The 16777-nt window shown below is 35.9% G+C and overlaps 1 protein-coding gene across 1 annotated transcript in view; it reads right to left on the reverse strand.

Annotated features, from left to right (window-relative positions):
* Positions 1-7848: 7848 nt before the first annotated feature.
* LOC108579074 (calcium uptake protein 1 homolog, mitochondrial) overlaps positions 7849-16777 on the reverse strand; it is a 17937-nt gene continuing 9008 nt past the window's right edge. The window contains exons 3-11 of the mRNA XM_017942516.1: positions 15220-15379; positions 13403-13440; positions 12513-12627; positions 10605-10765; positions 9255-9371; positions 8900-9024; positions 8689-8816; positions 8163-8252; positions 7849-8003 (exon numbers count right to left, since the gene is read on the reverse strand). Of these exons, the coding sequence (XP_017798005.1) occupies positions 7849-8003; positions 8163-8252; positions 8689-8816; positions 8900-9024; positions 9255-9371; positions 10605-10765; positions 12513-12627; positions 13403-13440; positions 15220-15379 (1089 nt within the window). The remainder of the gene's footprint in view (positions 8004-8162; positions 8253-8688; positions 8817-8899; positions 9025-9254; positions 9372-10604; positions 10766-12512; positions 12628-13402; positions 13441-15219; positions 15380-16777) is intronic.

The following is a 16777-nucleotide window of genomic DNA, read 5'->3' on the forward strand; positions in this document are numbered from 1 at the left end:
TAGGCATGGAGAACCAAAACAAGCGCTACTATAAATAGAGAATGTGTCATAAATATAATGGCAACAAAAGTGGATGAGAGAAGCGTTCTATCGATTCTTTCGTGTTAAGTAACGTTCTAACACTTTCTTATTAAATAACATTCTAATCACACGTGCCAAACGAAGCTTTAAAGTATCAATAATTTAAGGAGGTAATTTAATAAATGTGTCCTTTCAAAGGTATTACTCGTATTATAATAGACGAACGAGGATTTAACGATTATTTTACTACGAGAAATTTACGACAAAATTCCTTTTATACACAGAGTAGGAAAATGAGAATTCCCACCTTCGATATCTCTGAAATCACGAAAGTAAGAGGATCCTTTTTCGAACGAAAGTTTTTTGCTGTGAAAAGAGCCATCATACAGTCAGGCTCTTTTTTATGAACGGAGTCGCTAATGAGATACTAAGGTCATTCCTATTTTTTTCAACGACGTGTCATGTTCTTTTCTTCTTTTGCTAATAACAGCCCTTAAGATGAACGCAGAGGCTTTCAACGCACGAGTTAAGATTATAGAATTGCTCTTTCAACGAAGTCAGAATTTACTGTGGCACATGTGTATCTGTAAACCTGGCCTGACCTTGTGTTACAGGTCTTTTCGTTCGTCTTAGGAGTGCTGTTAACCCAACTCCAAATTTTTTTCTAAATTTTCTTTTCAACAATTCCCTATTATTTTGAGAATTTTATCCGAAATGCACTTCAAAAGACATTTGGTCGATAGGGACCAATTGAAACAATTTTTTTTACTAATTATATTGAAAATAGAATTAAGGGTCGTATACATGTGTACCTCATTGCTCATCCAGAATAAAACTGATGTCGAGACACATTCGACAAAGGAGTCCAGAGGGTTAACAAATAGATAAAGAACTGTGGTATGTCGTTGCACAAAAAGGGATGACCTGCACATCTCGTCAGCCACTCTGCGTATAAAACAATCGTTGTAACCACACGACAGCCCCTTTCATTTTCATTTGAAAATTCTTTTTCTTGCTTTTACGGTTCCGGAGATATTCAAGGTGGCAATTCTTATTGGTTCACCCTGTATATTTCGTACTATAAAGATAAGTAAGTTACGTAATTTTGTATCATCTTGTACGAAATGTACAATTCTTTCTCTTAACAAAAATTTTTGGAAAAAATTGGCTCTTCCAATGATCTGCATTTCTTCAAGCAGATTTGTATTTCTTCACTCTGTCTCTTAATGTTACAGAATGAACTTGTATTACTTGTTTAAGTATGTAACGAATACGTTAGTTTCCAAAAAAAAAAAAAAAAAAAAAATTTAAACAAGAAATACGTACACTGTGATACTGGCGGGAATAATACAGTAAAGGATTCACATTACCGATGTAACGATAATAATTATATTTACGATCACAGTGATGTTGTATGTTTCAATACAGGAAAAATTTATCGTTTGTTCAATTAGCGACATAATTCTGGTGAAACGGTAAGCGCATATTTTTATTACAAAAACGCTTTTATCGAAATATTTCGCAGTTTCTATTGTCAAATAAGCAAATGCTTCCATTTTTCTTTTAGCGTGTCGTCACGTTGACTGTTTCAATACTCCGTCTTTCTAGAAATATTAGGGCTCCAGTTGATTTTTTCCGTATTTATCTAACTCACTTCGAAGTAATTAATTTTGATTTGAATTTCATTGAACCACTATGATAAATCAACGTGGATAACTTTGGGAAAGTTTAAATTTTCTGTAACGTATCCTGCACCTTAACAGTACTCGTTGCGTTTCGTGAGCGACAATAATTTCGAAATTTCTTTATGCATCGTGTTTAGTAAAAAATGTCATTTTCACACGCGTCATTTTGCAACTTTTGTATTAATGACGTGAATTTTAGCGAGAGAAATTTACGATATTTATACCGGAGCTGCAGCTACATTCTAAGTGAAGATAGAAAATTTTGTATGGCTCAACAAGTCCTGTCGCACAAAATGTACTGTTTTTAAATGAAAGCACACGATGCTTTGAAAAACGTAAAAAAATGGAAGGTCAAATGGATTTAAATTGGGCAAGCGAAACGATTTTGCTGTTGTTCGTGCATTACGAGTTAGTGCTTTTGAAATAATAAAAAATAAACCGCGTTCGAGTCCCAAGAATTGTACAAGAAAATGTTTAAAATATGGAAATGAAACATTTGCGTACTTGTTACAATGAAAATGATGTAAAATGAGTCGAAGGATTAATTGAAGTAAGAAAGTATATATTGTTTCATTAAAAAAAAAAAAAAAATGCAACTGCACTATGCAAGTGAGAAAAATCGTACCATAATACGATCCGACTAGTTAAACCGTGCAAAATATTTTTCTACGTCCGTTTTCCTATTTTCACATAAAATAGAGCCTATAACTTGGCCCAGTTACTATTTAGAATCACCCTGTGTTCGTTATCTTAATATTCGTTACCTTCGGTGCTTATACAGGGTGTCCCAGTTTTTTCCGACGAAACTTTGTCAGTATGTTCTATGGGTATAAGTAAGAGAAAAGTGTTATATAAACATAGGTCGTTTGAAGCTTTATTAAGAAGTTATAACGATAATACGAAATACGAAGGTAACGGGTGTGCGGTTATTATGATACAAAATAGGCACAGATCAGCCTTACGTACTTACATCTAGGCTGTTTATGCGAGCTATGTTTACAATCTAAAGTCGTTGGAGATGTTCAATGCAACTTCTGCCGGTGGCATTTTTGCCTTTGTATCACAATAACCGCAAGTTCGTTACCATTCCCTTCGTATCTCGTATTTTTGTTGTAACTTTTTGACAAAGCTTCAAACGACCTATGTTTATATAACATTTTTCTCTTACTTATACCCATAGAATATACTGACAAAGTTTCGTTGAAAACAACTGGGACACCCTGTATATGAAAAATTCAATTTTGCATCATTAATTTTTCTAACACAGGATTCTTTACTAATTTCTGTAGAAATCTTTTTAGCAATTTTACAGATCCATTCAGCGTGTTAACAATATGTGTATACAGGGTGTCGTGAGCGGTTCTGACTAAGTTTGAAGATTTGAAACAGAATTTATACGAATCTACGTTTAACAAAGCATAAATGACCTACGTTCATGTAACTTTGGTTTCTTACTTGCACCCATAGAACATACTAACAAAATTTGATCGGAACAAACTGGGACACCCTGTATAAGTAGCAAACTTACAAGAAATTTCTTTTAATTGTTCAACTCTTCCCATTTATAATTTATCGTTGCGCAAAGTGTGTCGAATTTGTAGAACGTGCGAATTGAATTTATCACACATTAAGTAACTTGTGTTAATTAGAATACAGTTAAGAGATAAGGAACAGTGAAGAGGCAGTGATATGTGCATAAATAGCGCAGCATAAAGTACATCGATACCATCTACCGTATCGTTATTTGATAGAAAAATTGTGAAAATCGCTCTGAAAATTTTCCGAAACAAGCGTTGAATACTATTACAATTAATTTGATAAAAACTGATTTCGTTGATGTTCATATCGAATCGGAAACTGTTCTACCTTTGAAGTGGAAAAATGTGAACATCCGTCGCTGAGAGATAATTACTCGAGCGATGAAAATATCGAAAGTACACATTTATTAATTAAGCATACGGTGAACTTCCAAGCAGTCGCGTTGCTACGACGAACGTATCGATTCTAACGCAATCGACATTGATATTTGGTATCACGTTTAACGTTCATCTTATTTATCTAGTAATTGTTACTTAAAAGAGTGTGTACATTTGTAAATACGTATACGACGAAACTGTTCGATGTTTCCTCTTTAAAAAAAAAAAAAAAAAAAAAAAAACGACTATCTTCCAGATAAAGGCAAACGAATAGGATGAATACCATAACGCATGCACAGAACCGTTTTTCTATCGCAGAGTTGGGCACGGTTTTATTCGAATAGACAAGTAACGAATAAGGGTAAGAAAAAGTTTGATTTATGAAATAGCAGAATTATTATTTACATTAACTTCTATATTTATTATTCTGTTATCAGTTATTATTTACGTTTTACTGGTTTATCACGCGACAATTTGATCTGTGCCATTTAATTGTTTGCAAATTTTTTAAAATTCAGTTGAAATGAGAATAATGAATTATGCGAATAATTAAATACAGCAGAATTTTGATTATCTGAACCAATCATGAGACACACAGCTCGAATAAACGAAATAACTTCTAAGAAAGCTTTTCCTTTCCTACTTATTTTGAAATATTTTACGAACATCAATATTAACGAAGGGGAAAAACATTTGAACAAAAATTTAGCAAACTTTTCTTCACTCTCCATTTTTATTTCTCAATCTTTCTTATTTTACCAATTTTCTTCTTATACTTCATTTCATCGTGAACTTGTACAACTAAAATGAATTCTTTCGGACAATTACTCCAGTGAAATATTTCCTCGAATTCTTCGAATAATGCCCAATTCTGCTTCCACGATACGTTCGGTAACGCGACCAATGGAAGATTAGCTCCTAGTCTATGTAAATCGAGGCGATCCTCGCCGGTTCAAACGTAGGATTCATACAGAGGGAGATTATTGCGCAAAATTGTCTGTACAGAAAAAGTCTGATCACGCAATGTTGTTTAGAGTTTTTCTCTGTGAATAGAATCTAACGTGAAAGAATATTGCGAGAAACGTGTTGCGCTCGAGAAGATGTCGAGACGCGACGCTCGGTTCTTTTTCTTCGAACAACGGGAGTCGTGTTGTTCCAGGATTCAAAGAAACAAAAAAAAAACGAAATATAAAGAAAATTGATAAAGAAAGAAGAAATTTGTATCACGTCGAGAAGGGAAATTTTGTAAACTCGGAAATTCTGCACAAAGAGAAAAAACGACGAGATCTCACTAACTGATTTAAACGAGCACACTAATTTTGCGCAGTAGCCCTATACAGGGTGTCCCGTAACTCCTCGAACAGCCGGAAATAGAGGGTTGCTGGGGTGACTCTGAACAACTGTTTCCTTTACCAAAATGTTGTTTGAAGCTTCATTTTTGAATTATTAACGAAAAACAGTGGCCAATCAGAGCACGCGTAGAGCCCGCGCTCAGGGACGAAGAACAGAGGCTCATTCGCGCGCGATTCCGACTAATTGCAATTTTTTCAAAAATTTATACAAACGTGGGAATGACGGCAAAAAACCATTTCTCTAAGCCCTATAAATATAGCGGTGCAAAGTCAAAATTTTTTGACAGCGATCGATAACCGAGAAGTCACGCGTACGCATTTGTTCACGATCGCGCGCGGATTAGAGTCAGCGCTCCCGTGCCTGGGTGCGGGCTCTACGCGCGCTCTGATTGGCCAGTGTTTTTCGTTAATAATTCAAAAATGAAGCTTCAAACAACATTTTGGTAAAGGAAAAAGTTGTTCAGAGTCACCCCAGCAACCCCCCATTATATATATATACATATGGGTATATATAATATACATATATACATAATTATACGACGGAAGAGGATGTACCATAGGGTATGCCAATTTTTTAATTTTACACCAGAGTTCAAGTTGAATGAAAGAAGCAAATTTGTACATTCTCTACGAAACTGCGGTGCCCTAGCTCTTCTATTTAACGTGCATTCAGGTGTACCCTTCGTTTACATTCATACGTACACGTCGGCTATTAAGTTCTGGGAAAAAGGACTTCTCGCATCGATCTCATCGTTTCTTACGAAAAAATTTCCTCGCAATGTGTACTTTGTCCGACGTGGATGATTCTTTTTCTCCAAATTTCCCTCGGCCGTACAAATCAAATTCGATCGTTTCATATGGGGAATTTATATCGAACCGTATTTATACCGTTAAGCTGAAAATATTCTGTAAACTTACTGTGGACGTGTTCAATTTTTAACTGTTAGCAAATCCAAAGATCGACTAATAACGCCAACGATTCATTTCCGGTTTGGAAATCTTCAATTTACTTTATCTGTAACGACGACAACAACAAGAACGACAACACATACATTATCGAGCACCTTTTGTGTAGCCGTATAAATTACGCAGCGTGGTAAGAAAATTGTTCGCATTTTACTTTCGCCGCAGAAAATCTTCACTTTTACGTGGATGAGAATATGTGATTGTAACAAAATATTTTCCTACCACTTCAACTGAATTGAATTCGAAATTTTTCTATGTCTTTATAGGTATTCATAGGTTACACACACACACACACACACACACACAACTTTTCGATATCGTTTTTTAACCTTTGACGACACCTAAAACGATGATGATTTTTAGTAAGTTTACTTTGAACTTTGTATCGTTACGGTTACCGATCATTTCTAATTTTCTATACGTTTAGATACAAAAAGTATGTAACACTGCAAAACTTGTACGTAGTAGAGCACAGAGTAAAAAAAAGACAAAAAAAAAAAATAAGAATTGTGTCACTCATTTTAAAAGATGATGTCTTCGCATAAGCGTATACTGAAATAACGAAAACTGTGTGCGACTTTTTTTATCCATACATTATATTGTAAACACAAATATACTCAATCTATGTTTATATACGTGTTTTATATTAACGAAGAGTATATATGGCGACGAAACCGTTACATAACTGGAAGAAACGTATAGGAAAAAGCTGTATGTAATGATACCAGTAGAACCTGGACAAAATATACCATATTATATGTAACGAACAAGCGTTTCCAATTACTTCTTCATATTTTTAACCTTATCATGTTAATTAGATAAATTCAAGTATTGTAGAAGAACTTTGCCAGCACACCTGTCGGAAGTTCGTTTAGCCTATAGATATTCCTTTCGTGAAAGGATCATTTATTGTTTGTAATAATAATATCTTCTATTGATATTATCTTCATACATAGATACAGGCAACCGACTGTAAAGCAGAGCGCGTGGCTCGTTTATGAACCCTTTAACCTATAACAACGTGTCAGACTCGTGGCAGAGATTCTGGTGAAGATGTGAGAAAAATAGCTATGTCAGTAAGAAAAATTAATTGTAGTCCTAACTTTCGTTTTAATTTGTAAGACTGAGGATTACTAAATGGTATTAATGTGTAACAAATTAGCTTTCATTGCCTGATACAGTAGTACCTAAAACAGTAAATGGCTGACGCTTAGATGCATAGCAGGAAAAGAAATCATAGGTTAAGGGGTTAAGCATCTTATGAAGCTAATTTTGAAGTCTCCATTCTGCAAAATGGCTCATTTTGTAAGTAGAATATCAAGGAATGTGATCATATTTTTTAAAAAATTTGAACCCCTCTAGCTCATCGCAGAGAAATTTACAAAATAAGAATTTCTTTATAATTTTCAGTATTATAAAATCAATTTTTCAAACAACAAAAATATTATTACAATAGGGCAATTCTTCTAGATAGAAACAAAAAAACTAAGCTTAATTCGATCAATAGTTTCTGAGATAAAAATTGATAGATACAGCCCCTTTTCATAAAAATGGGCAAAAATTGGCAAATTCAAGGGTTCGTATTTTTTAAACAGATTCGAAACCAGCTAAACGATGACTTAAACCCCCCCTAATTCCACGTGTACTACATTATATTTCATTTAGAACAAAATCCCTGATGTCGACGTGAAAAAGTGATCGATTTGGCGTGGAATGATCCAAATATTAAATACACAGAAAAAGGATGCTGTTTATTAAGGAGTATACATATATCAAAAGAAATATCACATTTTCTGGCACAATGATTTATTTCTTATTCATTATTAGCATTGATGTTCCTTTAAATAAATAAACCACTAGTTTTGCTGAAATTCATAATGCCACAAAAAAAGCTATGCTACGTTTATTTCAATTATCGAAATGCATGTTATAACTGATCTTTACGCACTTAGCCATTGATTCGATTAACTTCACGAAACCAGTATCTTTCGGTTTTTCCAATCCCCTTAAAACTCTGTTTTTCATTACAGCAACAAATTCTTTATTGCTTAACTGACCGTCCACTAGAAAACAGCAAAACAAAACGTATTATTATCTCAAATTTATCATAGATACACTATCAGACAAAAGGTCCGGACCACATTACAAAGCAATTCAATTTGACTTTGTCAGAATTTTCTTTAAAATATTTCACCTCTTTCTCTCAAAACAGTTAAACTTACTATTTTCGTCAAAAATAGTGTAGACCACTTGTATCACGTGGTCACTCAAATCGACATGAGCTACTGTTCTTGCCACGTGTTTTAGTGTAGCTGCAAAACAAAGTGAACCTATGTTATACAATTAAGTCATATAAAATAATTTCTTAACATATCAATAATTGCTGAACGTTCTGTACACAATAAGTGTTAGTAAATATCTTTAATACTACGTCTTCAGGTAAATATACGTGCAAACATGTGAAATACAGTGAGATATGTATCACAATTGAAGAAAACAATATAAACGAACAAAAAAATTGAATTATTAACCCTTCGGAAGGAGGTTTAATTTGAAGTTTCAAGGTTTAATTTAACTTCAATGAAAAATAAACAAAAATCAATAAATATGAAATTATATACGAATATCGACGACCTGCGTAAGTTATTTTACGAGAAATACTGAAACTTAAAACTTTGTGAACCCTTTTTAACCATCCCTTGGGCTTCCTAGAATTAACAGAAGCGGCGTTACAAATATGTTGGGGACCTTGATCGATCGATGCTCCAGCAATATGATAAAATGTCAGCGCCGTGTCCACGTCGTTAATATTATTCAAAAAGTGAAAAAATTTCAGGTATTCATCTTTGTCTATTCCCTTTGGATTCTCCTTGAACCTAAAAAGTGCAGTTTATTTTACATACTTAAATACGCAACGAACTATTTAGAAATTACGTTTATATTAATTGACCGCACTCACCGTTTCTTTACAGTTTTTATAATCTTTGACTTTTTCTTATCAGGATATCCAGCATAAGCAAGTAATAATTCCGTGAAATCTACTTCTGTTATGCGACCGTTTTCGTCCGGATTTCTTCGCTCGAACTACAACAGTTTGTTTTTACCGCTAATTTTTAAATAAGAAAAATTCTTGTTACCAATTATCAATGATAACAATTAGTCAAAGTAAAGCATAAAAATTCTAAAGTTTCCGTTGTATTACGGTTTACTCGTTAATAGGAATACAACAATGTTTATTATCAGAATTTACCCGACACGTTTCAATGAAAATGATTTATTTAACTATTTAAGGGAGTTAATGTTTCAAAACTAACTTCGAGACTAAGTATTTCTCTTTGTAACTGTTGCTGAAACTCGAGGAATTTTTCAATTGTCAGCTTTCCTTTCATGTTCGATCCAAAGAAGTACGTAGTCAACGCTGAATTAACGCCCTGCAAAAATAGAAATATGTCTATGCAAGTATTTCCTACAACAAAACCGAAAATATGAAATAAAATAATTAAACGTAAGATATACAGGGTGTCTTAGAGTTTTTTGTACAAACTTCGTCAGTGTGTTCTATGGGTAAAAATAAGACTAAAACGCCATGCTACAAGAAATCCATAAGTGCTTTATTAAAAAGTTAACCCTTTAATCTGTAACAACGTGTCAGACTCGTGGCAGAGATTTTGGTCAAGATGTGAGAAAAATGGTTATATTAATAAGGAAAATTTGTAAAACTGAGGATTACTAAATGGAATTGACGTGTAACAGATTAGCTTTTGTTAGCTGGCACAGTAGTAAAATAGTAAATGGCTGACACTTAGATGCATAGTCAGAAAAGAAATCATAAGTTAAGGGGTTAAGTAACAAAAATATGAAACCTGAAATAAACGATGTACTCAAGTTTGCACTTTGGAATGTTGCTCGCTTTTTATCAATGCAAACCTGATATTAACGCGATATTGAAGTTACTATAGATCGAATTTCGTCGCTATTTTATCAAATCGAGATTCTCTCGATTTATTTTGAGTACATAGTTCCATGTTGTGAACTTTTTCTTTTACAATTCTCCCGTAAGTAAAAATCTAGGAATATATATAAGGTCAGCTGATTCAGAAGAACAGTATCTTGCTCTGTATCGAACTAACAGTAAGAGATAGTATTATCGTATCCTACACGTTTCATATTTTTGTTATAACTTTGCAGTAAAACATTTATGGACTTTTTGTTACATGACATTTCAGTCTTATTCTTACCTATAGAACACACTGGCAAAGTTTATATAGAAAACTCTAGGACACCCTGTATACACAGCGAACCAGAGAACTTTAAATTATTTCAAAGCTCGAGAACTCTGCGATCACTTTTAATTATTTTCACTTTCGATATGCTGTGACAGTTACAGATATTGGCAGGGCCGTATTTACCACAAGGCGCATTAGGCCCAATCCGGAGCCACATTTGAAAACCTTACTTCTCACAAACAACGATATAAATAGTAACAAAATAAAGTACTTATTTTCGAATATTAAATTCATAATATAGAAACAAGGAGCCGCTGAAAATGGTAACGCCAAATTTATTTAAGACTCGTTTTGGAGCTTCGTAATGATGTTGCGCCTAGGGCCTCCAAAAGTGTAAACGCGCCCCTGGATATTGGAAAATGCTACAATTTTTAATACCTTGAACATACTGCCAGTGGTAACATGGTCGCGATGTCGATTACCGATGCTAGTTTGTTGCCGAATCAAAGTAGCGACTTTTCCGAATTCCTCAGAGTCCACGTCACCGTCGCCATTAAAGTCGAACATTCTGAACGCGATTTCGAAGTGCCTCCTAGAAGCTGTAGAAACGTTTCTTCGAATGAGAATATTTATTATTTTGGTTTTTGATATATCTATCAGGTCTACGATTAATAAGGACTCAAGTTTCTCTATATACAGGGTGAGTGAATAATTTGAAATAACTCGTTATTTATTCATTTCAGCGAAAAATATTTTTTTATTAAATACCCGACTAGAATTTCAGTTAGGCATGCCTAAAGACGAATGTGGGCCTAATGCGGAAACGATTAGGCATACCTAAATGCTGCAAGCCTAATCGTTACCGCATTAGGTCCTAATTCGGAAGGAATGATGCATGCTTAAGTTAGGCATTCCTAACAGTTGCCATACGTGGTCCAAATGGGAGTGGCCAAGCGGACGCTTAGGTTGGGCATTCCTAACAGTTGCCATACGTGGCCCAAATGGGAGTGGCCGAGGGCACGCCTAAGTTAGGCATTCCTAACAGTTGTCATACGTGGCCCAAATGGGAGTGGCCGAGCGCACGCCTCTAAGTTAGGCATTCCAAACAGTTGCCATACGTGGCCCAAATGGGGGTGGCCGAGCACACGCTTAGATTGGGCGTTCCAAACAGTTACCATACGTGGCCCAAATGGGAGTGGCCGAGCGCACGCCTCTAAGTTAAGCATTCCTAACAGTTGCCATACGTGGCCCAAATGGGAGTGGCCAAGCGCACGCTTAGATTGGGCATTCCTAACAGTTGCCATACGTGGCCCAAATGGGAGTGGTCAAGCGCACGCTTAGATTGGGCGTTCCAAACAGTTACCATACGTGGCCCAAATGGGAGTGGCCAAGCGCACGCCTAAGTTAGGCATTCCTAACAGTTGCCATACGTGGCCCAAATGGGAGTGGCCAAGCGCACGCTTAGATTGGGCGTTCCAAACAGTTGCCATACGTGGCCCAAATGGGAGTGGCCAAGCGCACGCCTAAGTTAGGCATTCCAAACAGTTGTCATACGTGGCCCAAGTGGGGGTGGCCGAGCGCACGCTTAGATTGGGCGTTCCAAACAGTTGCCATACGTGTGCCCAAATGGGAGTGGCCGAGCGCACGCCTAAGTTAGGTGGAGTGGGGCTCTCAAACTTGTATGTAGGAATATTTACAGACATCTCAGTGTCGGACGTGCCCAAATGGGAGTGGCCGAGCGCACGCCTAAGTTAGGTGCAGTAGGGCTCTCAAACTTGTATGTAGGAATATTTACAGACATCTCAGTGTCGGACGTACGCTTGCGTGAGATATTTCAACAAGATAAAAGTTTTTATAATTTAATCCATACAATGTCTTGATGAGGTATTCCTCATGAGATTTCATTAATATCTCCCAATGACAGCCTAATAAAGCTATTATAGTATGGGCCTAATGCGGCCCTAACGCGGCTTTCCCAATTAGGCGGTCGTGAATATTCCGCGTTACATACCGCATGCGGGCCTAACAGGCAAATTAGGCTAGCCTAATGCGGATCTAATATCTGCCTAACTGAAATTTCTAGTCGGGTATGTTGCATTAAATATGATGCTATTTAAAAAATTCAAGGTCTCCTTGAAATCTCGATAGATAGGAGTGACGAAAAATGTAAAATGGCTCTGACATGCACTTTATATTGCATTAAATATGATGCTATTTAAAAAATTCAAGGTCACCTTGAAATCTCGATAGATAGGAGTGACGAAAAATGTAAAATGGCTCTGACATGCACTTTATATTTTCCTTCGTTCAAGTAAGAAATATATTAGTAGTGCAAACACAACTTACTGGACAATACGGTAAGCAAAAATATATAATCGGAGAAAGTAATCAGTCCGGCGCTTCCAAGTTTGTAAAAGATACTATCTTCATCTAACGCCAGTTCCAATTTCGTGTGTATATTCTACAAAGAATACGTTCACGCAGCGTTAATAAATGTTAGAGTAACATGAAACGAAAAATTTGTCACCGTTAAGAAAAATTTGAAGGGGTGGCGTATGTATCGACGTAAATTTTAAACGGAAAAATTAAGCATAACCAGTAAATCACTCGTTACGAATCGTAGGAACCACTGATATCGACAATTTCACATATTAAATAATTTCATTAACGAACATTTTGCAATGGAAAATTGTTCCTTACTTTACGCGAATTCGTTACGTTAACTTGGTTCCTAATTACCGTATTTTTCGGACCATAAGACGCACCCCTTTATGGGACGATTTTTAGAAAAGAATATTTTATTAGGTATATAAAGATATTTTCAAATTCTTACTTAATTTATTTATTGTTTAAATAACCTATTGTTAAAATACCTTCACTGGCGTGCTGTTCTAATTTTATTAACATATTGCGCCAGTAATTGAACTTCTCTAATAGCTTCGATACAGTATAAAGATTCGTATTTTAATGTTACCTTCGGACGATAAGACGCACTCCAATTTTAAGTCGATTTTTATATGTAAAAAGGTGCGTCTTATGGTCCGAAAAATTCGGTATGCAAGAAAACATTTAAAGTTGAACTTCGTACATTTCTCATTTATTTTCATTTGAACAGAAGAAACCCCGGAATAAAAAATTTCGTATGGATAAATATGGTTATAGGTCGACGTCGATAAATAATCTGTTCTTCAATAAGCTTTCTTTGGAAGGAGACTTAAATTAAATAACCAACTTACCTTCGGATCGTAGCGTTTATACTTGTCCAAGCCGAGCCCTAGAAATCATCGCATTATTCGAGATGTGACAATATTTCGTACAACGAGATGGAAAAAAAATGTTAAACAATAATAATAATATTGCATGCATCTGAAATTCGAACGTGCTTGCGTGCATGCATGTAAATCGTGAATATGTGATAGAGAATATTTACTTACAAACATAGTAACATATTTAATTGAAGACATAATTGTAATTCCAATATTTGCCTTTAAAAAATGTGAATTATAATGGATGAAATAAAAGTAACGCTTTTAATTTATCGTACAGGTATGAATGAAAACTGAGAGGAATTTTTTGGAAATCGTACCAGCGACAAGTTAAATAACTATTACCTCACAGGTTTCAGCTATTGGTATTTTATTGTAACACGTTCTCTATCAGACCATTTCAAGCAAACTTTGAGAACGACCCAAACACTTCCTTTTTGTTTTCTCCCCCTTCAAATCACTTTTTTATCATTTCACGTGACAATTTTAATCTTCTTCAGTTTTTTAGCAAATTTTGAAGAGTGAGTTCTTGGATCGTGTCACTCGTATGAGCCACTCAGAAGCAAAAATAATTAGCTCCATTTTATACTCTTCCAATTTTAGTATCAAAGCACATGCTTGGTGTTCAATTTTCCATAAATAAAACAAATTTAATAAATTTTATTTCATCGAGTTCGTCATTTTGGCTTCTGAGTGGCTCACATACGAGTGACACCTTTGTTATTTAGAAGAGTTAGGAATTTAGGACATTAAACGTCGGCCGACGAAGCTGGGTCATCTGTGACCCCTATTATTTTCACACGTAGAAAGTTCATGGGATATACAGGGTGGGGTGAAAAATTAGTCTACTTGGAATATTTCCGCTTTTTACAATAATATGGAAAAATGTTGCATGATACGGAGGGGAACATAACGTGATGTAAATACTTTTGTTACGTGGGTGGAGGATGTTGAGAATATTTCAAGATCATCTCGATTTTTTTGTACTGAGAAAACAGATTGATCTTTCTTACCAGATAACAGCATATGCTTCTGTGCTAAGAGAAGGAATGAAGTGGAATAGGAAACTGGCCTTAGGACTTAGGGTAGCTAATGTTAATGCGTATCTACACTCTGTCCAATTTAAGAATAACCTCGCTTCGCGCATGGGACGTGCCTAAGGCAGGGCTAGAACGTCCAAACTCCCACTTAACCGCCTACATTTTTCTCCGTCTTACCCTCTGCTGCGCTCTCTGTCTACGCGCAGAACGGACGAAAATCGGTCCGAGAGCGAGGTTATTCTTAAATTGGACAGAGTATATACCACCTACATTTTTCTCCGTCTTACCCTCTGCTGCGCTCTCTGTCTATGCGCAGAACGGACGAAAATCGGTCCGAGAGCGAGGTTATTCTTAAATTGGACAGAGTATATACAATACAGAAAAAAAGTTACTTGTTCCAGAATTGGAATCAGAGAGTTTAGGAAAAGTCTGATGCTTCTCTATTTAAGCCTTCCAGCTCGAAAACATCCGGTAAAACAACTTGACTCCTATTGCAGAGTATACTTGGCAAACAAGAGTGTTCAGAAAAAATAATAAATGTTATTTTAACTGTGAATATAAATGATTTTCGAGAACGAAATTTTTAAAAGATCGGTGATTTCTAATATTATGAATATACCTAATAGCCAGCGTTAATCATTCAACTAACTACACAATGAATAATAAAAATAGAATAAAAGAATTACCAATTTAGATGTACTAGAAACATTCGTGTACGCATAACGTTTTAGTTTGTTAGAAAATTACCATCTGGTTGCTTAACACCAGGAGTTATTGATCTTAAAAAGTCGTCAGGTGTCATGAAGATCTCGTGGATGTCGTTGTTGACCACTTGCAGAGTAGCAAAATATCGGAATACTTTGTCAGGAGTGGAGTAATGTCTTATACGATTTTCATACTCTATTATCTGTATCGTAAATAATTTTCCACATTTTTAATTGCACAAAATTACAGTACAATATCTTAGGCTTATGTTATTTAACACGTTAAGCGCCGTGTCAGTCACCGGTGACTGACACTATACTTTCCGTTCGGACCGCGTCAGTCACTGTTGACTGACGACATACAATTTAAAAAAATATATTCTTCTATTAATAAATTTTAAATAATTTGGAGATCATGAAAGACTGTACCTAAATATTACTTGTTACCAAAAAAAAATTTTAACGAGTACTATTAAAACATACAGTCTTATCGCAACCTTACACAGATCTCCGGCCGCCAGCATATCGGTGAAATCGGAAATCGCGGGCTAAACGGAAAGGAAGACAAAACAGGCTTGGCGCTTAACGTGTTAACAATTAGACGTGGAACAATCGTTTCGGTGACACATAGGAGTGGAACGATAATTCATCGTCAATGCAACAAGCGCAAAAACATTCGTTAACGCTGAACAAACATGTTTCGCGACGCGTTCAACGGAACATTGTGCGCTCGCTACGTTTTCGAGCAACGCGTTAAAAACATTAACGGTAATTTTAAGCGCTTTTCGGACGGCCAATTTGCAGGTAATGCCAATTGGCTCAGTGTGCTCCGACAATTTTTCCTATTTTTTTCGCGCAAACACCACGTCGGCACTGTAAAAATCACCATTATTCCGCGTCCTCGCGATTAATCCACGCTTTACCCACGTCGAATCATTATTTCCCAAAAGAGCCCGCCGTTTTTTCCACCTTTTCAAAGAGTTGCACGGTGAAAAGGTTGGAAATTTCGTGGACAGAGTACTTGTGCTAGAAATTTTCGTTGCCATATCTCAAGAATTAAGCGTATTTATCTTCTTAACCTTTTCAAACGCGGAATACGTTTGATTGTAAGGAAAATTTGCGAAACACCAAAATTGCTAAGATCGTGAAACGCAAGTTGCGTCTTCAAAAAATATCCAATATTTTTTTATCAAATTTGAAGCATGTGTAAGGAATTTTCTATTTCTTTCGAGAGCATTCGGGAAATTTCTCGAACCGCAGAAGATATATAAACATATTCACTTTTACTTCGTTTGGAATAACCAAGAACTTTCCCGAAACGTCGATGTGCATATTATATAAATAAGAGGCGAGCAACAAAAGCGTGTCAGTCTGTCTGTGTTGCGTCGCCATGAACGTGAGGAAACCCCAGCCTGGCGGATTATCGTCGTAAAATTCATTAGTCAAATTCGACCGCCAGACCGGGGTACCAAACTCACATCGGCCCGCAATAAACCTCCTCGAGCGAACGCATCGACGAAACGAAAACCTCGCGAACCTCTCCTTTCCATAACCGATGCTCTTTTCCGTCAGGGCGACGACTCCACGGTTCATTCTCTGAC

Source organism: Habropoda laboriosa, unplaced genomic scaffold (assembly GCF_001263275.1).
Source record: "Habropoda laboriosa isolate 0110345459 unplaced genomic scaffold, ASM126327v1 scaffold42, whole genome shotgun sequence".
NCBI classification, from domain to species: domain Eukaryota; kingdom Metazoa; phylum Arthropoda; class Insecta; order Hymenoptera; family Apidae; genus Habropoda; species Habropoda laboriosa.